The 25,965-nt window shown below is 46.7% G+C and overlaps 1 protein-coding gene across 4 annotated transcripts in view; it reads right to left on the reverse strand.

Annotated features, from left to right (window-relative positions):
• Window positions 1-257: 257 nt before the first annotated feature.
• Window positions 258-25,965, reverse strand: part of DGKD (diacylglycerol kinase delta) — a 115,948-nt gene continuing 90,240 nt past the window's right edge. For 2 of the 4 annotated variants that reach the window (XM_069727698.1, XM_069727699.1), the window contains exons 21-30: window positions 23,488-23,595; window positions 23,293-23,406; window positions 21,418-21,552; window positions 20,907-21,073; window positions 19,774-19,879; window positions 17,757-17,849; window positions 17,112-17,231; window positions 16,469-16,583; window positions 14,390-14,520; window positions 258-1,476 (exon numbers count right to left, since the gene is read on the reverse strand). In XM_069727698.1, coding sequence (XP_069583799.1) covers window positions 1,390-1,476; window positions 14,390-14,520; window positions 16,469-16,583; window positions 17,112-17,231; window positions 17,757-17,849; window positions 19,774-19,879; window positions 20,907-21,073; window positions 21,418-21,552; window positions 23,293-23,406; window positions 23,488-23,595 — 1,176 coding nt within the window. In that variant the 3' untranslated portion in view covers window positions 258-1,389. The remainder of the gene's footprint in view (window positions 1,477-14,389; window positions 14,521-16,468; window positions 16,584-17,111; window positions 17,232-17,756; window positions 17,850-19,773; window positions 19,880-20,906; window positions 21,074-21,417; window positions 21,553-23,292; window positions 23,407-23,487; window positions 23,596-25,965) is intronic. The other 2 variants (XR_011312498.1, XM_069727700.1) reach the window with 2 other exon arrangements.

A 25,965-nucleotide genomic window follows, 5' to 3' on the forward strand; every position in this document is an offset into this window, starting at 1 on the left:
CTCATTGGGAGACTCTCCAAGCTACATTACATTGATAATCCTGAGGGTGCAGTAACAGTTTGGTTATTCCACACTGTAGCTGATTGCCTCCCCTCTCTCCACTCAGAATAAATGCATGTTCAGAGGAACTGAGTGTGCATGTGCATTCAAAAGCATTAGTTCAAAAACTATTCAATGTGTATGGTCACCGGTGTGAGTCGACACATATGAAAACCCAATAGATAAATTAATAAAGAAAATGACATTGAAAAAGGCAATATCATTAAGAGATTTTTTACTGTTCGAACCAAGCAATTATTTTACAATACTGCTATTTACAGGCATTAACATCACTTTGGAAAAGAAGCTGGGTCTGCAATAAGGCACGAGACAATAAATACGCAAGGGGTGGGAAAGCCAGGCTTCGTATGAGAGTTCCAAGGCTTTCATTTATCCCTCATAAATAATAGAAAGCAAGAAACAGGGGACCTGCCCAGGAGAAAGAATTGTAGGAGGTTGGACAGATGGAGAAATAAATGTGGACAACTCAAATCACAACACAACCCAAACAGTACTTCAATGCTTCATCTCACATGGACAGAGAGTGGCTTCTTGTGCTCCTCACGGGAAACATATGACAGGGCAGAGGCCGCTTCCCGGTTTCTTAATGTACCTATAGAAATGTAAACAATTGTTTGATCCTAGGCCAGAATGGGAGGTCGCAACGGTCTCACCGCACCTCTGGATTTTACAAACAGTCCAATAAAACCACCGATTACAACAGCTCTACGCTACATCAAAAATGCTCTCTACACAACTAAAAATGTACAAGCTGAGCCTGAGGAAAAAAAAAAAGCTTATATTAACACATATTACAAAACAACACAGTCTGACATGTTCAATAACTGTGTGGAAGGAACAGGTTGAGCCCCAAATCAATGACCAAAAGTTTAAAGTCTTTAGGCAATGGAGAGTAGGTGAGCCTCTCTGAAGGTATCTACTGCGCTCACTGTCTGGCAGCCACATAGTGCCTGTCCCAATCCACACGAGGTAGCACGTCACTGAGTAGGACTTCTACAGTCACAATTGGCTTTTGCAGCAGCTAGAAAAACATCTGGCTTCAAAAGCATCCAGTAAGAAAATAAGATTCAAGCCCTTGGCTCATTCAAGACATTGATATACCTGGTCTATGACTTGCAGCAGTAATTTCCAGGGCTCATTTTACAACTGGATGGTGGGATACTTGACCGGTGGAAGGGATAACAAGCTTCATAGTTGGCCACGAAGCTCAGATGACTTCTGAGGCTAGCTGCTATCACAGAGCACTGTGCTCCAGTAACCCTAAGAACCTGTGCAACAAGGTAACCAAAGGTCACCCCGACTGGGCCACACAGGCCGAGAAGACAGATCCTAGTCCACACTGACAGGAGGGGGGTTCAGCTCTCGGATGGCATGGAGGATTCTCTTCATGTGGCCCACTTTTGTCACACCCAACTCCTGCAAAAAAAACACCCACAGATATTATCTGAGATATAATGTTAGGTGATGGCCCAATGCTAAAACAACATTATGGAATCAGAGAAGCGCACACCTTTCAACTAGCTGCAAAGTACAGTAAGAATTTTGTAGCTTCCAATGAATACTCTCGTTAAAAGGCTGGGACGTATCCCACCGTATACAGAAGAATACGTAACCCACAGGTTCCCAAGTAAAAACAAAAACCTCTAAACAACTACATGATATGCTTTTTTCCACTGTAAACCTCTGTATGGAAAGATCTAAAAATAAAGGTATACTAATGTCTATGGGCCTGAGGTTATAAGGTTATGTCACAGATGTTCTCCGCACCTGTGATACGATCTTCACTTGCAAGAGAATGGGATCACAACAAACTGACGCTCGGATCAGAATTTGAGCAGAGTTATTAATATAATCAGCCTGATTCTCTCGCGGGTAAAATATACGACCAGGTGACCCCGGCCTTACAGATTTCCTTCTCAGACTGCTATAGCGGGAGGACTGACAGATTGTCAGATAACAGGCAAACTGTGCAACATTTATAATGAAACTCAATTACTAAAATAGGGATTTTTGTGTGTACTCACCGTAAAATCCTTTTCTCCGAGCCACTCATTGGGGGACACAGGACCATGGGTTATGCTGCTGTCACTAGGAGGCTGACACTAAGCTGAGACAAAAAAAGGTTAGCTCCTCCCCTGCAGTATACACCCTCGTACTGGCTTCCAGATACCCAGTTTAGTGCAAAAGCAGTAGGATATTAACAATATAACAAGTAACATTAGAATATAACATGTCAAACAAACAGTCAAGATCAAAAAACAAGGTCACGAGCCGAAAGGCTACCAGGGTGGGTGCTGTGTCCCCCAATGAGTGGCTCGGAGAAAAGGATTTTACGGTGAGTACACACAAAAATCCCTATTTCTCCTTCGCCTCATTGGGGGACACAGGACCATGGGATGTCCCAAAGCAGTCCCTGGGAGGGAAACAATACAACCAAATAACTCCGTGTACCATCTGACTACAAATGCGCAACGGCCGCCTGCAGGATACGCCTGCCAAGGGCCGCGTCCGCAGAGGAGTGAATGTGAACATTGTAATGCTTTGTGAAAGTATGCAGGCTGGACCACGTTGCGGCCTTGCAAACCTGCTCCGCTGTTGCCTGGTGCCGGATGGCCCAGGAAGCACCCATCGACCGAGTGGAGTGAGCTCTAATCCCCGCCGGGATAGGACTGCCCCTGACCCGATAGGATTCCTGGATAGCAGATCGGATCCATCTGGCTATCGTGGATTTAGACGCAGCCAAACCCTTTCTGTGACCTTCCGGGAGCACGAAAAGGGCGTCCGATTTTCTGAAATGAGCCGTTCTGGAAATGTACCTCCTGAGGGCCCTTACCACGTCCAGGGTATGGAGGGCCTTCTCGACCCTATGTTTGGGCTGCGGGCAAAAGGAGGGAAGAATGATGTCCTCATTGAGGTGGAAAGATGAGACCACCTTCGGGAGAAATGCCGGAGAAGGACGTAGGACTACCTTGTCCTGATGAAAGGCAAGGAAAGGAGCCCGGCAGGATAAAGCGGCGAGCTCTGAAACCCTTCTGATGGACGTCACCGCTACCAGGAAGGAAACCTTCCAAGAGAGGACAGAGAGCGGAACGGCTTGAAGGGGTTCGAACGGAGGTTCCTGAAGAACCCCGAGGACCAAGTTGAGATCCCAGGTCTCTAGCGGCATCCTGTAGGGAGGAACCACATGGGAGACTCCCTGGATGAAAGTCCTGACTTGAAGGTTGGTGGCGATCCTACGCTGGAAAAGCACGGATAACGCTGAGATCTGACCTTTGAGGGAACTCAGGGCCAAACCGGAGTCCAGACCCGACTGAAGGAAATTCAAGATGCAAGGGATAGAGAAAACGAGCGGAGGGTGACCCCGGAGCCTGCACCATGAGAAAAAAGTTTTCCATACGCGGTGGTAAATGGAGGCGGAAGACGCCTTGCGAGCACTTAACATGGTGGGGATGACCTGCTGAGAGAAACCGGCACGAGTTAGAATCCAGGTTTCAACAGCCACGCCGTTAAACGTAGGGCCCCTGAGCTCTGATGGTAGATCGGTCCTTGGCGAAGCAGGTCTGGGCGGTCTGGCAACCGCAAGGGAACGTCGGCTACGAGCTGAACGAGCTCCGCGTACCAAGCGCGACGAGGCCAGTCTGGGGCGACCAGGATGACTGGAACTCCCTCCGTCTTGATCTTTCGGATCACCTTCGGCAGTAAGGGAAGGGGAGGGAACACATATGGGAGCTGAAATTGATGCCACGGAGAGATCAGCGCGTCCACTCCAATGGCCTGGGGATCCCGAGATCGAGCAATGAAGTTGTGGACTTTGGCGTTCAATCTGGACGCCATCAGATCCACGTCCGGGGTCCCCCAGCGAAGACAGATCTGGTGAAAAACCTCTGGGTGGAGTTCACACTCCCCCGAGGCAAGGCCCTGGCGGCTCAAGAAGTCCGCCGCCCAGTTCTCGACTCCCGGAATGTGCACCGCAGAGATGATGGAATGGTTGGTTTCGGCCCAACGAAGGATGAGGGAGACTCCTGCATCGCCGCCCTGCTGCGGGTACCCCCCTGGTGGTTGATGTAAGCCACCGCCGTGACGTTGTCCGATTGGACACGTACTGGGTGACCCGCGAGCAGGGCGTGAAAGCGACTCAGAGCAAGTCTGATAGCACGAATCTCCAGGATGTTGATGGGGAGTTTGGATTCCCGAACTGTCCAGCGGCCCTGGGCAGAGTGGTGGTGGAACACCGCCCCCCAGCCAAGAAGACTGGCGTCGGTAGTTACCACTAACCAGCGGATCGGGAGGAAGGACTTCCCCTGGAGAAGAGATGGGCCCAGGGTCCACCATACGAGAGATTGTCTGACCCGCGGGGACAGGGGACAAGGGCGGTCGAGAGATGAGATACTCCTGTCCCAGCTGTCCAGCAAAGCCTGTTGCAAGGGACGGAGATGGAGTTGAGCAAAAGAAACTGCTTCGATTGTGGCAACCATCTTTCCCAGAATCTTCATGGCGAACCGAATGGTTCGCGGGCGGGGATGACAGAGCGTTCGGGCTCCCTTCTGAAGTGCTAGGGCCTTGGACCGAGGAAGCAAGACCAGTCCCCTTGAAGTGTCCAGGATCATTCCCAGAAAGGAGATCCGACGGGCCGGAACGGGAGCGGATTTGTCCCAGTTGATCAACCAACCTAGGCGCGAAAGAGAATCCAGGGTAATGTGGACGCTTGACTCGCAGGCTTGAAAAGACGGGCCCTTTATGAGGATATCGTCTAAGTAAGGTAACACGACGACTCCTCGAGAATGAAGAATGGCCATGACAGCCGCCATGACCTTGGTAAATACCCTGGGCGCAGTGGCGAGACCGAAGGGTAAGGCCGTGAACTGGAAGTGGTCCTCCCGAATGGCAAAGCGGAGGAACCTTTGATGAGGCGGGAAAATCGGGATGTGAAGATAGGCATCCTTGATGTCTATCGAGGCCAGAAATTCCCCTCTTTCCATCGAAGAGATGACCGATCTGAGCGATTCCATCCTGAAATGCCGGACTCTTACGCACTTGTTCAGGAGCTTCAGATCCAAAATGGACCGCACTTTTCCGTCCTTCTTTGGCACGACGAAGAGGTTTGAGTAGAAACCTTTGAACCTCTCGTGTTCCGGGACCGGGACAATGACCCCGCTCTGGCGGAGGGTGTGAATGGCGCAAAGAAGGGCGCGAGACTGAGCTGCCGAGCTGGGAAGACGAGAGGGGAAAAACCGAGTTGGGGGAGGAGAGAACTCTATCTTGTAGTCTGACGATACCAGATCCCTGACCCATTCGTCGTGCACGACGGAGAGCCAGGCTTGCTGAAAAAGGAGCAGGCGTCCGCCTACTCTGAAGGTATCGACTGGCGTCGTTCCCGAGTCATTGAGACAGGAATCTGGGAGGTCTGGACCCTCGGGATCTGGGTTGTCTCGGTTTCCCGCGCCAGGAAGGAATAGGCCTGAAGGAGGGACGAGCGTCTCTGTCTGTGCGAGCGGCTCGGTCCGATCTTGGAAGACCGGTAGGATTGGACCAGGCTGGGCTGGTACGAAAGGGCCGAAAGCGAAAGTAAGGCTGGCGTTGGAAGGCCGCCTTGGGCCTCTGTTGGGGAAGGAACTTGCTCTTTCCCCCTGTGGCGTCGGAAATAAGCTGGTCAAGCTTTTCGCCGAAAAGACGCCCGCTTTGAAAAGGGAGGGAGATCAGAGATTTCTTAGAGGAGGAATCTGCGCGCCAATCTCTGAGCCAAAGAGCCCTTCTGATAGCGATGGCGTTGGAAGCCGCAGAAGCTGCGCAATTCGCCGCGTCGAGGGATGCGAACATCACATAATCGCTAGCCATGGCTAACTGCTTGGCTAGGTCTGCCATATCAGACGGGAGGTCCTGTTCGTTAATGGATTTCGCTAGAGCATCCGCCCAGGAAACCATAGCCTTGGACACCCAAGCCGCTGCGAAGGAGGGGGACAGGGAAGAGCCAGAGGCTTCATACACCGAACGAGCTAGCGAGTCTATCTGGCGTTCGGTGGGGCTCTTAATTGACGCGCCTTCCGGAACTGAGAGAAGTGTTTTAGAAGCTAGGCGCGAGACCGGCGGATCTACTAAGGGAGGATCCGTCCAGTCTTTCACGAGATGCGCTGAGAAGGGGTACTTTGATAGCAGATTCTTCTTACCCGTAAACTGCTTATCTGGATGCTCCCTGTGACGCCTGACTATATCCAGAAAGGCTGGATGAGAGGCAAAGGATTTGTGGGAACGTTTGGATCTGGTAAAAGAGACCGCGTGTTCCGGAGCGGAATTAGCGTCATCCTCCACTTTAAGAGAGTGATTGACTGCTACAATGAGGGAGTCGACCGTAGCTCTGAACTCCGGAGCCTCCGGGTCCAATGATACCTCGGACTCATGTTCAGAGTCGGGAACGCTGTGAGCCCCCAAAGAGGGTGAGCGAGAGGGGGAGCTGCCAGATTCTGAACGGCGAGGAGAGCGTTCAGGAGAGGTAGGGCGGATCCGCTTTCGGGATGACCGAGCCTCTTTATGGAGAGAGCGGCCCCTGCTGACCGACGATTCCCCTGCTATGGAGGGATCTCTTAACGCCTGTAACGGGTTGCCTCGTTCCCCGGGAGGATTTTGAATGGATTTGATGACGTTGGCTAAAAAATCCACGGATTGAGAGAGAGAAGCGACCCACGGGGGGGGACTAGGTACGCCAGAGTCGGTGGCGGTGGAGGGCTCCTGGGCACATGGGGCATCGCAGGCAGAACAGAGAGGGGAACTTTGAGGCCTAGGAAGAGGGGCCTGACAGGTGGTACACGCAGAAAAAGCATTAAGCTACTTACTGGTAGCGGCATTTTTCGGAGGCCCATGACAGCACTACGAGAGGGGATCCGCCCTTCAGGAACAGGAAACCTACAGATACAAAAGGGCGGCACCTCTCCCCATGCATCAGTTGTATTTCAGAGCCTGAGAGGACTACCGCGGTTAGTAGCACACAAATATACATTATATACCGTTTATGTACAAAAATAATCCATCATATTGAACTATATACTACACGTGAGATCTATCTATCTCATTATATATACTATAGGAAGTGCAACCCCCACGTGAATAGGGAGGGAACTAAGGGTGCTGTCATGGGCCTCCGAAAAATGCCGCTACCAGTAAGTAGCTTAATGCTTTATTCGGACTCCCATGACAGCACTACGAGAGAATTACAGAGATGTAAACTACCTTAGGGAGGGACTATAGCCTGCAGCACCCTTAACCCGAAGGTGAGATCAGAAGAGAACCCCCAGTCCAACCTATAGTGTTTGAAAAAGGTGGAAGGGGATGACCACGTAGCCGCCTTACATATCTGGTCGATGGAGACTCCAGATCTCTCAGCCCAGGATGCAGCCATGACCCGAGTGGAATGTGCCCTCAGATTCTGCGGAACAGGACCTCCACCTGCAGTATAAGCCAGAGAGATAGCCTCCCTAATCCACTTTGCTAACGTGCACTTTGACACTCTAAGACCTTTCCTGGGACCTTGGAAGGATAGAAACAACGCATCCTCTCTCTTCCAAGCATCAGTGACTGATATATATTCTAAGAGACATCTCCTAACATCTAACGTATGGAGTAACTCCTCTTTGGAATTAGAAGGATTAGGGAGAAATGATGGTAGAACTATCTCCTGAGATCTATGAAAATCTGAGGCCACTTTTGGTAAATAAGCTGGATCTGGTCTGAGGACTACTCTGTCCTGTAGAAACTCTGTATAGGGGGAGAGCCTAGAAAGAGCCTGTATGTCTCCTACCCTACGAGCAGATGTAATTGCCACCAAAAACGCTGTTTTGAGGGATAGTAATTTAAGTGAGGCTGAATGTAAAGGCTCAAACGGTTCTTTAGTCAAGGCTGAGAGGACTAGGTTGAGATCCCAAGGCATTGACCTATTCCTGTGTATAGGTCTGGATCTACTAGCTGCTTTGATGAACCTTGATACCCAATAATTACCAGCAATGTTACAAGAAAATAGAGCCCCCAGGGCTGAGACTTGTACTTTTAGAGTACTTGTGGATAGATTTAGCTCTAGCCCCCTCTGCAGGAATTCTAGAATCTGGTTAATTGGTAAACCCTCTTCGATATTAAAATTTGAAGAGGCCAGAAACTTCCTCCAAGTTCTAGAGTAGATTTTAGTTGTTATGAGTTTTCTACTCTTCATAAGGGTATCAATGAGATTTGGAGAAAATACTGTTTTTTAACAGTGACCTCTCAAAGACCATGCCGTCAAATGGAGACCCTTCACTTGTGGATGGTTGATCGAACCTTGATGAAGTAAGTCCGGAATGTCCGGCAGTACCCAGGGGTCTTCCACCGACATGGTCCTGAGCCAGGAGAACCAAGCCCTTCGGGGCCAGAACGGAGCGATCAGTATGATTCTCGCTTGATCCTCCCTTATCTTTCTGACCACCAGAGGCAACAGGTTTAGCGGGGGAAACGCATAAGCCAACCGGAAATCCCATCTGATCAGGAAGGCATCCACTGCCAGTGGATATTCCCTGGGATTTAAGGAACAGAATTTTTTCACTTTCCTGTTGTCCTTGTTGGCAAATAAGTCCACCTCTGGATGACCCCACCTGCGAACAATCTGGTTGAAGATCTTTGTGTTCAGAGACCATTCTCCTTGTCTTAAGGTGTTTCGACTTAGAAAGTCCGCCCTTATATTTTCCTTCCCTTTTATATGTACTGCTGTTAAAGATAGAAAATGGTTTTCCGCTATCTGGAGCAGGCGGTCCGCTATTTCCATCAGGGACTCGGAGCGTGTTCCACCTTGGTGATTCACGTAGGCAACTGCCACCTGATTGTCGGAGAGGATTTTGACATGGTGACCCTGTAGATATACGAGGAGTTCCTTAATTGAGAATTCAATTGCCATCAACTCCTTCTGATTGGAAGAGGCCGATGTCTGGGAGTCCCATAGACCCTGGACTACAACGTCACCCATGTGTGCCCCCCACCCCGTGGGGCTGGCGTCTGTTGTGATTACCCGAGTCACCTGAGTCACCCAGGGAACTCCTGCTGACAGATTGTCTTCCTCTAGCCACCATCTAAGAGATGCAAGAACCCCTGAACTCAATGTCATCTGACCCTGCAAGGAACCCTGTAAGACTCTATCATAATGTAGTACGTCAAACTGTAAAGGCCTGGAGTGGAATTGGGCCCAACTGACGGCGGGGATACAGGAAGTTAGGGAACCTAACAAAGACATAGCCTGTCTAAGGGTCATGGATGGTTTATTAATTGCTTTTAACACCTGTTGTTGGATATGAAGTAATTTATCAGGTGGAAGACAGCATTGTTGAGACTCGGAATTTAACAGCAGCCCTAGGAACCTCTGGGTCTTTAGGGGTTGCAAACGGGACTTATCGTAATTTACGATCCAGCCCAGATTTTCCAGTTTAAATATAGCTGTTTTAACCTGAGCCAGGCAATGGTCTACTGAGTTCCCCACTATTAGGAAATCATCCAGATACGGGACAATGAGGATATCGGATTCACGTAAGTGCGCCATAACCTCCGCAACTATTTTAGTAAATACCCGGGGAGACGCTGAGAGGCCGAAGGGAAGGGCTCTAAATTGAAAATGGCGAACAATACCTCCCATAGACACCGCCACACGTAGAAACTTCTGAAAGTTTTCGTGGATAGGAACATGATAGTATGCATCCTTTAAGTCCACAACTACCATGAAGCAGTGTTTAAACAACATCTTTATTGCAGAACTGATTGACTCCATTTTAAACGTGGTATTAACCAGGTATTCATTAAGGGATTTGAGATTGATAATAGTCCTGAACGACTTGTCTGGTTTTTGAATCAGAAAAAGAGGAGTAGAATCCTCTTCCTCTTTCTGACTCCGGAACCTCAATCAGTACATTTTTACGGCATAAAGTCATGACCTCTGACTCTAGGGCCGTCTGCTCAATAGTGGAGGAACGCAAGGGGGTTAGCATAAATTTATCCCGAGGCCAGTGAACAAATTCCAATTTTAGGCCTTCCGATATAATACCTCGGACCCAGTCACTATCCGTGATGTTAGTCCATGCAGAAGAGAAGGTTGACAATCTCCCTCCCACAGGGATTGCTAGTCATTGGTCTGGTTTCTTACGTTCTTTTGAGGAACGGCGAAACATGTAACCCGTACCTTTCCTGCGTCTATCCTCCCATCTAAAATTTTCTCTAGAGGGTGAGGACGCGCGCTTCCTTCCACGACCAAATCTCCTCCTGTTGAATGGACGCCGGTAAGAAGCTGATGACAAATTAGGGAATTTTTTCTTATCATCCCCAGCCTTTTCGAGCAGCTCATCCAAAGTTGGCCCAAAGAGATATTCCCCTTTACATGGAATAGCGCATAACTTGGATCTTGACTGGATATCCCCCGACCAACACTTCAACCATAAGGCTCTACGAGCCGCGTTGGAGAGTCCTGCTGCTCTGGCTGCCATTCTGACCGAGTCCACCGATGCATCCGACAGGAAAGCCGCCGCATCCTGAATCACTGGAAGCGCACCTAGAATAGAATTCCTGGAAGCGCCTTCTTTAAGCTGGGATTCCAACTGTTCCAGCCAGACCATCAGGGATCTGGCTGTACAAGTCGCAGCCACTGCTGGCCTCAAAGATCCGGCTGCCATCTCCCAGGTACCTTTAAGGAAGGTATCCGCCTTCCTGTCAAGGGGGTCTTTAAGGGAACCCATGTCCTCGAAAGGTAATGCTGCTTTCTTAGATGCTTTCGCCACCGCAGCATCTAATTTAGGGGCCTTGTCCCAGGTATCCACAGCCGCATCCTCAAAGGGATACCTGCGCTTTAAAGCCGGTGGCAAAGAACCTTTCTTCTCCGGTTTTTTCCATTCCCGGAGAATCAGGTCTTGAATTTTATCATTCACCGGGAAAGATCTGCGTTTCTTGTGTTCCAAGCCGCTGAACATTAGCTCCTGACGGGAAGGCTGAGTCTTAGGCTCTTCTAGGCCCATCGTGCCTCTGACCGACTTGACTAGTTTATCCACCCGGTCTAGAGGCAGACAGAATCGGCCAGAGTCCTCTTCTGATGATGAGGAAGAGAGAATCGAGCCATAAGAACCCTCCTCTTTATCTTCCTCCGAAGAGTCTGAGATCACCGAAGCTCTTTGTTTTGAACTTCCCGCCTGGGACAAAGACCGCAGGGATTCCTTAACTTCCATACGGATCATCTCCTTTAGACTAGCCGTAGAAGCAGATTCTTCCGCTACCTAGGGGAGGACAATAAGGGAGATACCATCTATCTAGCCTGATGTCACTCAACCCCTCCACTCCTGTAGACCTCACCGTCTGTTGTATACAGGAGGCACACAATTTTTTAGGGTAGGAATCTGGTAAAGGAACTTCACATAGGGCACACTCCTTATGTTTCGACTTTGCACTTCTCTTCCCCTAGAATCACAAAGTATAAGGGGCCCGCGTCACTGAGTGAACATTCACGTAGATCACTTACCAGTGTACGCCAAAGAAAAAGGTACCGGAACACGAGGGGGCTCCTTGCCAGTCGAAGCTCTAGATCCTTGCCTGGACGAGCTTTTACGGCTGGACTGGTCACTTCTGATATGCTCCTTTCCCACGGCTTCCTGCCGCACTTTATCCAGAAGCTGAGGCTGCTGCTCACCATCATCTGCCATGATGAGACTGTGGCCAAAAGCAGGGTTCTATCGCCAACACCTGCTTATATCCCCTGTATTCCGGTCAGCAGGCCACCTGGCGTGTTCCCCATTGGTTCCTGATGATCAGGCTGCAGCTGGGATGTTAGCGGTGGTAATGCAGAAGAAACCGGCGACCGGACCATGGGCGCCGCCATTTTGGAAAAGACCGCGCATGCGCAGCCCCCCGCAAACCGGAAGCGCCTGCCGGCTCCACCCCCCGGCGCCCCAGCGTTCCGGAAACGCTCAGTGAGCGATGCAGGACGCCGGGAATGCCCAGCAGTGCTCCGGACGGCGCTCCACTTCCGACGCCGCAACTGTACCACCGCACCTCACCGCCGCCGCCTGACCCAGGGGGGGGAAATGAAACATACCAACGCCGGCTTCCGGAGACAAGGAATCCTCCGGACCCTGCTCCCTGCTGCCAACGCCACTGACGTGCAGTCCAGCCTGGACCACCGTGGCGTCTCCAGGACTTTCCGCACCGGTCGAGGTAGGAGACCCCCCCGCTACCAGATTCGACCGGCCGGCCTGGGCTCCTTACGAGATGAAATCTGTAGGATCCTGTCCCTCCAGGAACAGGAAACCAACTGATGCATGGGGAGAGGTGCCGCCCTTTTGTATCTGTAGGTTTCCTGTTCCTGAAGGGCGGATCCCCTCTCGTAGTGCTGTCATGGGAGTCCGAATAAAAAGGTCGTATGCACCTTAGAGGATTTTTTAGATCTAGTCTGCGACATGACTCTAATGCACAAAAACCACAGGGGCTATAATCTGGCCTGGGAAGCAGAGGGCGGCGCTGCAGAGGAGAAGCTGACGATGTCTCCTTACCCCGGTCCTGTGTCCCGCTGTCCGGGGGAGCCGAGCTGTGAATCCAGAGAACTGAGCTGCCGAGCTAGAGCTGCACGTGAGCGCTGTGCCTCCGTGATGCGGCAGAGCTGGAGCTGCGGCGTGTATGTGTGGACCAAGATGGCCGCCGAGATCAGAGGAGAGATCTCGGCGGCTGCGAGAAGCGCCAGGGACCGGGGGGCGGCGCCGCCGATGACGCGCAGGAGTGGGCGGAGCCTATCGGCAGCGACCAGCGGCCAGGCCGAAGCCGGGGGCTAAATTTGCGGCCCCGGGCCGGCGCGCGGCCGCAAAAGGCCGACATCTCGGCCCACCATACTGCGCTGCAGCCCGCCAATGTGCCAGATGAGGAGGAGCCCTCCGACCGCTGTGACCCCCCCATCCCCCACGGAACACTTACCCTATGGAGGTGAGAGGAACCTTAGGATGGCTGGGACGGTGCAGGGAATGGGAAGCCTCAATCCACCAGCCCCTGAGAGAGAGGGGTGGAGAGGAACCGTCCACCACCTGAGTCACACAGAACATTGGTGATGCAGTGTGGTCTGCACGGACGCCACGGGGATAGGGCCACTGTACAGCCGAGGGTAGAACCTGGTGGACAGGGCATATGTCCGGCATAAAAAAGGCCTGGCTGCAGAGGAGGATACTGGAGGAAAACCCAGTGCTCGTCTGTATAAAAAAGGGGAGATCGGGGCCCTATTAGGGGAGAAACCGTCGCCCAAAAAATGTCAGCTCAGGCAGTGGCTCCCACGTCGCAGGAGAGGATACGGAGAGGTAAAACTCCCGTGCTCGCCTGTTGTTGGTTCGGGGGAGATCGGACCTAGAAAGGACCCGTCGCCCCCTTCGTCCGGAATAGATTAAAAGGAAAAAATTCGTGAAAATAAAAATCAGTGTGCCTCCTACGGACACTAAGCTTAAACTGGGTATCTGGAAGCCAGTACGAGGGTGTATACTGCAGGGGAGGAGCTAACCTTTTTTTTTGTCTCAGCTTAGTGTCAAGCTCCTAGTGACAGCAGCATAACCCATGGTCCTGTGTCCCCCAATGAGGCGAAGGAGAAAGTACTTTTAGCCCCTATTGTATACATTTAAGTAACAAAAAAATCCCCAAAAGTGGACAACCTCTTTACTAAATGCCATGAGGGTAATTGGATGCGACGCTCGCTCCCAAACATGGCAGCCAAGACTATATGTAACCAGATGTAACTTGAAAGTTTTACTGCTCAAAATGTTCTGCATTTGCAACAAATTGAAGGCAATCACTTAGAAATACTACTACGTTAGCGGGAATATAAGTGCACTCACTGGTAGTAACACCGGGCAGGCAGTCAATAACCACCTGCCTGGTGCCATACACGTGACTGTGTGCATGCAGTGCAGCCATGAGCGAGAGGGTGCAGAAAACTGGTAACGTAATGTCATTAACATACAGGACGTGATAATATTAGACATGCCATAGCGGAGGTGTAAAGACATGTTAACATTTGATATCATGAACTAAATGAAGAGCAACGACCAACAGGAATGACAAAAGGACAAAGGTCGCATAGGCCTAGCAGTCAAGAGATGTGCATGGACAGGCAAAGCATTGGGAGGTAGGGGAGCAGCAGAATGTGAAATGAATGGACATATGGAACAAGCTGAGGTTAAAGTCAAGACACAAGGAGCCAGGAGAAGGAGCAGCACTCAGGAAGAACATGCAGGGGATGGTTGAAAGGAGGGCAATCGACACAGACAAAGATGGCGAGAGGTACGGACTCCACTTCGGGTCTGACATCTGTGAGAGATACCTTGAGGTCTCGGCGCTCCAGGTGTAGGAGCTCACAGCCTCGGACGTCATGGCGAGTAAAGACCTCCTTGTACTCAGACAGACTTAGACGCTCCAACCAAAGAGACACCTCCTCCGTCCCCCAAAGATAAGCTGTCAGAAAGAGTCCCTTAGTAAGACACCACATCCCAAAGCAAAGAAAACCACATCCCAAGATACAAACAACCCACAGTTCAGAGCAGAGCAATCTAAGGGCAAGGTACAATGATCACTGAGGAGCGCACATCACACCACTGTCTCTTACACAGCTTCTATAGTCATGCGTAATTCCTGATTGTACATGGGCTATAGATCATGGTGGAAAATAATGCAGCGAGTCCCCGCTGGCACATAACCAGTTCTTTTGCCATTAACGTTTGGCAATTACACTCATAGAGCCATCCGGTTTTGATTCAATAATAAGTATTAAAAATGATCTGTCAACAGGTCAAAAAAGGTCAGTTTTTACCTTTATTTTATTCCTGCTTCTCCATGAATACTTTTGTTTTTTAAACATCTACCAGAGATATGAGCCTTTATTTAGTAATAATTTGTTATAGTTTTTACTAGGGGCGTGGCTCACAGGATAATTATCCTGAGAACCCTAAAGACACGCCCCAAAGGATCCTGTGAGCCACACCCACCGTGGTAAAGACCAGAAACTTAGCACTAAATAAAAAGGCCCATATCTCTAGAACCGTATGGCGGATTTAAAAAAAAAGAACAACAGAATATTCAGGAGAGCAGCAGGAATAAAATAAGAGTAAAAACTGCACTCTCTTCACCAGGTGACAGATCCTCTTTTAAGAGTTGCAGTGTAAGGGCAAACAAAGATTGCTTTATTTAAAGATAACTGTATATTTTGGAATATAATTATTAGTAACAGTAAAGTCGTTTTATGATTAGGTGAAACACCAACAATATGGATCACCAGCCAATAATGCTACACAAGTTAATGATTGGTCTACTATATAGAGTGTATGGAGTGTATGGTGTCCAGGACTTGACAGATTGAATATATATACAGTACAGACCAAAAGTTTGGACACACCTTGTCATTCAAAGATTTTTCTGTACTTTCATGACTAGGAAAATTGTACATTCACACTGAAGGCATCAAAACTGATGAGCTGGACAGCAGAGTGAAGGCAAAAGGGCCAACAAGTGCTAAGCATCTCTGGGAACTCCTTCAAGATTGTTGAAGACCATTCCCGGTGACTACCTCTTGAAGCTCATCAAGAGAATGCCAAGAGTGTGCAAAGCAGTCATCAAAGCAAAAGGTGGCTACTTTGAAGAACCTAGAATATAAGACTTAATTTCAGTTCTTTCACACTTTTTTGTTAAGTATATAATTCCACATGTGTTAACTCATAGCTTTGATGCCTTCAGTGTGAATGTACAATTTTCATAGTCATGAAAACACAGAAAAATCTTTAAATGAGGTGTGTCCAAACTTTAGGTCTGTTCTGTATAAGATGCTGAGAAAGATGCTGGCTCAGGACTTGAGGCTGCTCCATACAAGTGCTCCAGACAAGCACCGTATATGTAACGTTTAAAGGGAACCTGTCAGCAGGATTTTGCCAAATAAACTAGAGGCAACGCGACAATGCCTGTAGTTTACTTAGCAAAATCCTGCTGACAGGTTCACTTCAAAGGTAGACACTGAATTTGGTCTTTATATTTCTCATTGTGTATTTAAAAATGGACCTAAAAAAAGAACATATAGAACAACGTGGATTAAAAAATCAGAGAAAAAATTTGAAGCTTTTTCATACTAGAGCATAAAGTTGTGTAAGATGCTTCTGAGATCCTCACACAAGGCTTCCTGCATTTATTTCTGCTGAAATTCTTTTAAAAAATATATGAAGAAAGAAAATGCAGAAGGGTGGCAGAGCACTAAATTTTAGAGAAAGTGTGATCATTTCTAGCGAGTTTTTACAATATGTAATTTATTAATAAGACAGTTGCCGGCCTGTCCTGATATAATATCTCAGTGTGGCTCCCTTTCCTGTGCACGCCGCCATCTGTAGACATTTATATCCCATGGAAACTACACATTTACCAGCTGGCACTGTGCTGCTCCGGGTCTCCTTGTTCCTAGTGTTTTTCTCCTTCTTGAACTTATTCACCAATCTAAACCGACTGCTACGTCTTAATTTGGAGTAATCGAGAGCACCCTAAGGAGAAATCACAACCATCAGCTACAAACAAAACAAAGCAGCAAAGTGAAATGCCATCAATGCACAAATGACTGCAAGAAAGAAGAAGAATATACTGCAACTAATAAACTAAAGGGATTGTCTGGCTGAAACAAGTTATCATCTATCAACTGGATAGGTGATAATGGATTTATCGTCGGGGCTCCACTGCGAAGACCGGCACCAGTCAGCAGATCGGGGAAGTTTTATCCCCGTGACAAAATGGCATGGAAGTCAGATGCATCGACTGCAAATTCATTTATTTTCAATGGGGCTGCCAGAAAAAGCTGAGAGCAGCGCTCGGCAGCTCCATAGAGAATGAAGGGAGCAAAGGTTGAGCATGTCACTACCGCTCCATACTACTGGGATAAAAATCCCGTTCTGCCGATAGGTGCGGGGGGCAGCGGTTCGATCCTATGGGTAGGTTATAACTTGTTTTAACAAGACACCTACAATGACCGTTCCTTATGAAAGAAAGATCACAAAGTGCAAAATGACAATACCCACTTCTTCATCTCCCGCCTCTGTGTTCTGGCTCAGCCATGGGATGTCAGCAAGTTTCTGCAGCTCCTGCTCCATGGTACTGAGGGACGTCATCAGCTGCTCCTTCTGAGGGGGATCCAACAACTTCAAGAGACAAAGCAACCAACATTGCTGTTTGTTGAAGACTATTTTAAACTAGGGCTAAAAAGTAACATGTGGCATAACAGCAAGTCTCAGACAATTCATGCACCCCCAAAAAAATATTTGTACTGTCCTGTGGCTAATTTAGAGTGGTGATTTGGTTGCAAAAAACCCCTCAAACAACCAAACTGAAGACAGGTAGCATGCAAGTCAGAGAAGCCGACGACTTAAACTGAAGTCTAGAGAAGTTAGGTCATATGTATTTTGCAACCTGCAACAGATTCATTTTATTCTATTTTTTTGCACGGGATGCACTGTGACCCCACCAGCTATCATTAGATGCCATGTCACAATACGACATTGTGATCTTAATGTTGTGCAGTACATGTCACAGGTAGCCCTAGCCTTATGGGAAGTAGCCCATAACTGCAAGAAGTGCCCTAAAATCAGGTTAGAGTTTGAACTCTAGATGAAAAAAATCAAATTAGTCACAAGAACAAAAAGTGGACATTTCAGTCCCCTACTCACCAGAGCCATCTTCCCAGTAAGCAGCAGATCAGTCTCGTTCAGTAAAGCTCGTACATTAGTGACCATTTCCATAACATGCGTGCAACTTAGACCCTGAAACAAGATAGTACATGAAGCTACTGGGAAGTAGATGAACACTACTGCTAATCATTTTCTGCATTTTATTCATCATTGTTTTTGTACAATACCATCAGGAGAGAATGGGGGCTTTTTTTAAGCTTTACTTGTACCTCCCTACATAGGAAGTACTGACACCGCAGGTCATTTACTAAGAAAACCACGAGCCAGCTGCAGATCACAGTATGAGTATTTTTGTGCAACCCTGGGTTACACAAAAACGTTGTGACTCTTCAAAGCATTTTATGCCAGTATTCTGTTGTAAAACCTCTGATGAATTGTCCCCTAGATGTGTTATAAGGTCCCCTCAACGCAAAAAAATTACACTAAAGGCCCATGTCCCCTGATTGGGATGGAATATCCATGTCCTCTTTTATGTTTTGAAGATAAAGTTGCGTAGAGAAGACATTATAGCCCCCTCATTCAGCAGTCTGGAGGCGATGTAGGCAAAGCTATTATAAAGAGCCGTCTGCCCATGAGAAACATGGCTGTAACTTCAATCACAGGCCGTCTATGCGATCGCCAGTAGTACACAAAAGGTACCACAAGGTGGCTGCACTGACCCCAAAGACAAAGCCCAAAAGAAGCAGAATTTTTTGCAGGGCCTTTTAACATCATTGCGGTATTTCTGTTGAGTTCTGATATCTGACTCTAACAGCTCATGGCCATAGTTACACAGGAACAAGTAACTATAGTGAGAGCCAGCATCATGCTGTGTGGCTAAGAAAACCCACCTCCAGATACCCTACGAGGAAAATAGGAGTAATAAAGGGTGGTTTCCCTTCAAGAAGCCTCTACTGCTATAATGAATGAAATCTGGCTTCAAAGAGAATTTCTGCATTGGACCATTTTGGAAGGTACAGTTTTGAGATTGAGCTGGTGTAGGGAGTTTTACAGACAATGTACCCTGGAAAAAAGAATACAAAATAAGGTCTTTTCCAGAAAAGTGGGCATACAGATCTATCTATAGTGCCTAGAAACATACTTAGGGGTTAAAGTTCTAGTTTGGCCTATATCTCTAGTCATGTTTCGAGGTTCTAGAATGGATCGGACATTGACTTAAATGGGTTTTCGCACAAAGTACATTTTCATGAATAGATCTTTGAATGATAATAATTTCTATAATTGAATGTGTAAAAAAAATGTTCCTGTGCTGAGATAATCATATAAATGTGCTGCTGCTGTGTATTGTGTAATGGTCGTGTCTGACCGTGCAGGAACATGGTCTGATCATATCACATCTCCTGGGGCAGGGGAGGATACAAAATTCACTTATGATAAGTGAGTATACAGATGAGACAGCAGAGACTTGCAGCTGCTGCTTTGTGAGGCCCCAAATTTCCTTGTTTTATCACAGGAGCGAGTGTTTCTGCCACGTCTCCAGTCCTGTGAGCTCACCATAAATCAAGTCAGTGGCATATAAGCTCAGTGGCCGCTGGAGCTACTAACCCACTGACTTATGATTGACTTGCATTGGTCAGCGAGCTATCTGTATGAATACAGACAAAATGCGGACTGATTATAAACTCTTCTTAATGAGCCCTAAAGATGGTTTATGGCAGAAAACTCTTTTGAAATATTTCCTTAAATCCAAGTTTGATAAAATACATCCTTTTTAATAGACTTTAAAAAAAAGTATTTTTTCAACTCCAAATATTATACATGCCCAATGAGAGGCGATAGAGAAAGTAATTTTTCAACTCCAAATATTATACATGCAGGAATTTAGGGACATGGACAAGTGCATTTAATATGGCCGATCAGAAGATTGCATTATATGTCAACACATGATTTTTGGCCAAGAGACCCAACTAACCTGGACAATATAGCAGGAATAGCCTATGATTCAGAAACAAGTATTGGGCTGTGAATGAGAACATATAGCTGATGAACAGTTTACCTCAGGGTTCTTGCTGTAGACCTTTTCCATGGCCTTGGAGCTTGCATTCACTGCGTGGGCCAGCTCCTGCTCCATGCTTTCATGAGAAACAGCTATTTCTTTAATGCTGCAAAAACAGAGGCAAGTATGTTTCTTCTTCTAACATTATGATAAAGCACTTTGTAAATCATGTGTAAAAGTTCTGATTGACTGTAAAGTATGTGAGAGGACATGCCTTAGTTAGCTTCTGCTAGCCATCCTGCTAAATATATCCTTTGCCGCCGAACAGTGAGCATAAACTGACTGATGCCTTACATACAGGTGAGACTCCATCGCTGACTAGTGTTTCCAGCATGACACTCCAGAAATGTTGGAAGATCGGCCTTTTGAATAAGACGCCACAGCCCAATACCCAGTGGATAGGTCTACAAAGGTGGCGGGCAAGCTGGAGCAGTTTCTCAGTTTAGAGGAGAACTTCTCCAATTCTAAACCTGGTTTTACTCCAGTTAGAGCCGCACTCTGGTCATATATATTAATGATAATATTCACTGTGTGCATGAAGATCATGGATGTCTCAATGGTTCTTACCTATCCAAGTTATCCTGGTCTGATGTCCCAGAAAACGTAGTTCTCTGCTAATGGAGTGCATCAGAGCTGAGAACTCAGAGTTAAAGTGCAACCAGATGGGTTAATGCTGGCCTGCTAGTGAGCGCTGATCTCCTACATGCAAGTCATATGGCACCCATTTACTGGCCTGACTGCACAGTACTGATGGGAACAGAACGATCATTAATAAAATCGTCCTGACCTCATGGAGCATCATGTTATCGCCAGCAAATCCCAAATGAGATGATCCAACCATCTGAAGATGAAGAACAAGCGTTTTGCTCATTCATTAGGCTGTGAGTGCATTTCTGTATATGAAGCGCAGAGCCCAGACTGGCCTTGAGTCTCCCGACCCTAACTTACACTTCATACACTCATATGGTGGTTCTAAAGCTACCATATTCACTATATTATGTCACTATGATTGCCATAGAGTCTCAGTGTAGCCTGAGATTTATAGTGGAGAAACAAGTGCAACTTTGCGTTATCCACCAAATGTCACCCAGTGCTATTCTGCTGTAATAAGTCTTAGTAGTAGGCACCATTACCTGTGAATAAGGGCACCAGCAGCCTGGCCGAACCGTGAGACCTGGGCAACCTCCTCTTCCGACAGAGCTTCAGGGCGTAGAGAGGTTGGAGACAGAGCAGTGGACGTCTGACGCAAAAGTTCACATTTCTGCTTATCTTCCCAAGATTTTAATGTACTTTCAAAAGCCTGGCAGGAAAAAGACCTGAGGGTTATGGATGAAATAAATAATAAAAAAACAACATTATATATTCAGGCAGCATGCACTCGTAAAAGTATCCTTTATCGCTGGACACAAAAAATTCCTCCCTCCTTATCTTTGAGCAAAACCAAAGTTGAATTCCTCTTTAAGATAGGCTGGGCCAAGACTTTATTCGACAAAGAAAGAAAAATCAAACTTTTTTTTTTTTTGCGGTTTGGGAGAAATTAATCACAGCGCAACATGTAGGCCATAATACTACATTTGCTGTAACTCCTTTAATGACCAAATAAAAACATAAAAAACCACATGGTAATATACACGGAGACTTTACCCTGTCCCTGGTGAGGGTCTGTGCTCTGTTCTTATGTGCTATACGGATATAACCAGGGGGCTGGATCCACGCCTCTCCATCCACTTGTACAGGAATGCCTTCATCTCCGAGAACTGTGATTTTCACTGTCCGACACTAGTGGACAACATGACAAAATGAGTCCACAGAACATTGGTACATGGTTTATTTTTTAGACAAAAATTCTTCACATCAAAATCATTGAGAAAAATTTGAGCAATCTGGTAAACTTCAACATCTGCAGACTGTGAAACAGACTGACTGTAAGCCAGTGAAGGTTATTTCCAACTTGGGAAGTCCTCGCCTGTTCATAGTATAGGTCATCACATGCTTATTACTGAGGGTCTCACTGCTAGGACCCCCGCCGATCCAAGGAATGGTGCTCCTCAGTACCACCTTGCATGAACAGAGAGATGGCCAAGCATGTGCACCACCTCTCCATTCATTGTCTGTGGGACTGCCGTAGCAGACTACAGCACTTGGCCATCTCCAGCAGTCTCACAGACAATGAATGGAGCGGGGTCACGTTAAGCATGGCCAATGGTCCACACTCAAGTACAATTCTTAGCAGCACTGTTGTAGGGATTGATGGGGTCCCGGCAATTGGTACATTATCACCTTTCCGGTGGTTAGGTGAGAATCTTTTAATTATGATCCATCTATTGGCAGTAATGGGCTGGACAGTACTCAAGGAAAAACAGCTTCTTTATTTTCTTCCTTAGCCAAGTTGTTTTACACATCCATACACTGACAGATTTACCCTGGCCCTTACTACTCGAGTACCGAGAAGGCTGTTTCCATCTCAGTAAATACACCGTGTTCTTCAGCATGGTGATGCTCTAGGCCCTCTGGATGTGCAGGAAAGAACAATGATGGGAAAGCAGTGCTGTGGCCTCTTCATTTTCAGGATCAGTGGGGGTCCCAAAATTCATTTATTGAGATGGCAATGCCCATTTAATACGGTAATATGGCATAAAAGTATAAAGACGACCACAGCACTCCAAGAAGTAAATAAATTAACTCGTTACTTACATAAAAAATATAACACAAATGCCAAAAAGCATAAGATCAGATTTCATATACAGTAAATTATGCCCAAACAGTATATCAAATATGGAGGCATAGGCTATATGACAAAGAATAAAAGTTACAATTAAATAAAGACTTACTAAGGTGGCATCCTATATACTACAGGAGATATTATTTAAAGAAAACTTGACAAGTCCAGAAATGTTATTTACCTTCAGATATATGGCTAATGTGCAGGTAAAAAATAGCGTTAAAATCCTGTCTTACTGGAACAGCAGCTACAGGTAGAAATTGAAGTGATATCCTCCCTGCACCGCTCACTTCCAGTCATCAGGGCGGGGCAGGAAGTGGTTACAGTCACCATTCACAGTAAGCGCACTGTAATCACTCCCCAGCACTTTGCCTGACAGCCTGTGTGCAGTGGGTCTGTCAATTAAAGTGCTGGGGAGTGATTACAGTGCGCTCACTGTATTGCGAGTGGTGACTGTAACCGCTTCCTGCCCCGCCCTGATGACTGGAAGCGAGCAGCTGCAGGGAGGATATCACTTCAATTTCTCCCTGTAGCCCCTGCTCCAATAAGGCAGAAGACAGGATTTTAATGCCACTTTCCTGCAGATTAGCCCTATATCTGCAGGTATATAAGATTTCTGGATATGACAGGTCCCCTTAAAAGGACATCAGAAAAAAGTCTCAAGAGAAATCCCCTACTGACTGCTAAAATGAAAACACTTCGGAACTGTAGATGCCCACACTATTTAAGAATGACACGAGGTAGAATTTCTGCATTTTTTCTGTTTCTGCTAGAAGCAATGTTCCATGCCGTGTTACCTGTGCAATGCGATGATGCTGCAGTTTGATAACCCTGGACACCGCCATCTGCATACTGCCAAACACAGCCACAACCTCCAGGATCTTGTCATCAAAAGAAGGAGCAGCAAAGGTCTAAAAACAAAGAATATATATTGAATGACTGAAACTACCAAGTCATGATCTTGACGACTCGGACTCACACATCAAACTTACATCATCTTCCTTGTTGCCTCCCCAGAAGTTGGTGCCTCCAGCATAACTGGGAATGTTCAGGACGGCAACGCCTTGCAAGCTGGGCAGGGGAATGGGGACCCCATCACACTGCGGGGGACATTGGGGTAAGTGGAGGTAGACACGCACATCCACTGAGAAAGAAAGAGACAGACATCTAAAAGAAGAGAGACAGACACAACCAGTGTTAGGGACAGACAGAGACATGCAAGATGAAGATACACATTGCTAACAAGGAGCCAAACAACATAAACCAAGGAGCAAACACAGACATGCAGCGTATACAAGACGTGGACAGGTGATAACCCTGCCCACCAGCTCGCTGCCACACAGTCAGGAATATTGTGTGTGGGAAATTCACAGTACAGCGGAGTGATGATAAATGAGAATTGTTATAAGGTCTTTCATCGCTGGGAGAAGATCTCAAGGGTGCTTGAAGGGGTGAAAAATCAGTAGAGCATTTACTTGAGTTAACAGCACTGAGCTACATTTTAACAAAGCCGCGCATAAGGGTGGACCCCTTTAAAGCAAGGGAAAGACCTATGAGTTAAAGGGATGGGGAAGAGAGAAGTACATTTTCTCTGAAATGCTGCAGCATTTCAGAATAAAACATATGTAGCGGCAACCTCATAGCCAGAGCCTCATTCATGCTGCCCGTCATTCATCTGTCACCAGATTCTCAATCCAAGCTGCAGGCTTTACTACATACATCTCTTCAATCCAATAAGGCTGCTGTAATTTACTTTGATAATTAATGTCAGCCTGTCTATCTCATTTTCTGCCCAACTAGCCTGAATGACAGCTCCTCAGCGGTCCTCCTCCCTGCTGCAGAGATCTCATACAGATTAGTGCAAGCTGCAGCTTTCAGGCTGGGTAAGTTGGCAGAGGCTGAATACACTTGGACTCATGAGTTTCATATTATAGCCGGGCTTATAACATGCTCATCTTAAGATCAGGATTATACACAGCCGTTGTGATATGGATTTTCAAAATAAGTATACCAGTCTCACCAGGACTAAGAGTTCTGTTTAATAATGTATACAGATTACCATAGATTAAGAAATCTGGTGACAAATCCATTTTCATATGGTAGTAAGTGTATACAAAAGTGTGGGTATGTCATGCTTTGAAAAAGGGTGGTCCCATCCTCAATGCCGCATATATCTATAGAATGAAAAAGGGTGGTCCCATCCTCAATGCCGCATATATCTATAGAATGAAAAAGGGTGGTGAGATCCACAATGCCGCATATATCTATAGAATGAAAAAGGGTGGTGAGATCCACAATGCCGCATATATCTATAGAATGAAAAAGGATGGTGAGATCCACAATGCCGCATATATCTATAGAATGAAAAAGGGTGGTGAGATCCACAATGCTGCATATATCTATAGAATGAAAAAGGATGGTGAGATCCACAATGCCGCATATATCTATAGAATGAAAAAGGATGGTGAGATCCACAATGCTGCATATATCTATAGAATGAAAAAGGATGGTGAGATCCACAATGTTGCATATATCTATAGAATGAAAAAGGGTGGTGAGATCCACAATGCCGCACATATCTATAGAATGAAAAAGGGTGGTGAGATCCACAATGCTGCATATATCTATAGAATGAAAAAGGGTGGTGAGATCCACAATGCCGCACATATCTATAGAATGAAAAAGGATGGTGAGATCCACAATGCCGCACATATCTATAGAATGAAAAAGGGTGGTGAGATCCACAATGCTGCATATATCTATAGAATGAAAAAGGATGGTGAGATCCACAATGTTGCATATATCTATAGAATGAAAAAGGGTGGTGAGATCCACAATGCTGCATATATCTATAGAATGAAAAAGGGTGGTGAGATCCACAATGCCGCACATATCTATAGAATGAAAAAGGATGGTGAGATCCACAATGCCGCATATATCTATAGAATGAAAAAGGGTGGTGAGATCCACAATGCCGCATATATCTATAGAATGAAAAAGGGTGGTGAGATCCACAATGCTGCATATATCTATAGAATGAAAAAGGGTGGTGAGATCCACAATGCTGCATATATCTATAGAATGAAAAAGGATGGTGAGATCCACAATGCCGCATATATCTATAGAATGAAAAAGGATGGTGAGATCCACAATGCTGCATATATCTATAGAATGAAAAAGGATGGTGAGATCCACAATGTTGCATATATCTATAGAATGAAAAAGGGTGGTGAGATCCACAATGCCGCACATATCTATAGAATGAAAAAGGATGGTGAGATCCACAATGCCGCATATATCTATAGAATGAAAAAGGGTGGTGAGATCCACAATGCTGCATATATCTATAGAATGAAAAAGGGTGGTGAGATCCACAATGCTGCATATATCTATAGAATGAAAAAGGATGGTGAGATCCACAATGCCGCATATATCTATAGAATGAAAAAGGATGGTGAGATCCACAATGC

This window comes from Ranitomeya imitator, chromosome 5 (genome assembly GCF_032444005.1).
Source record: "Ranitomeya imitator isolate aRanImi1 chromosome 5, aRanImi1.pri, whole genome shotgun sequence".
Lineage (NCBI taxonomy): Eukaryota > Metazoa > Chordata > Amphibia > Anura > Dendrobatidae > Ranitomeya > Ranitomeya imitator.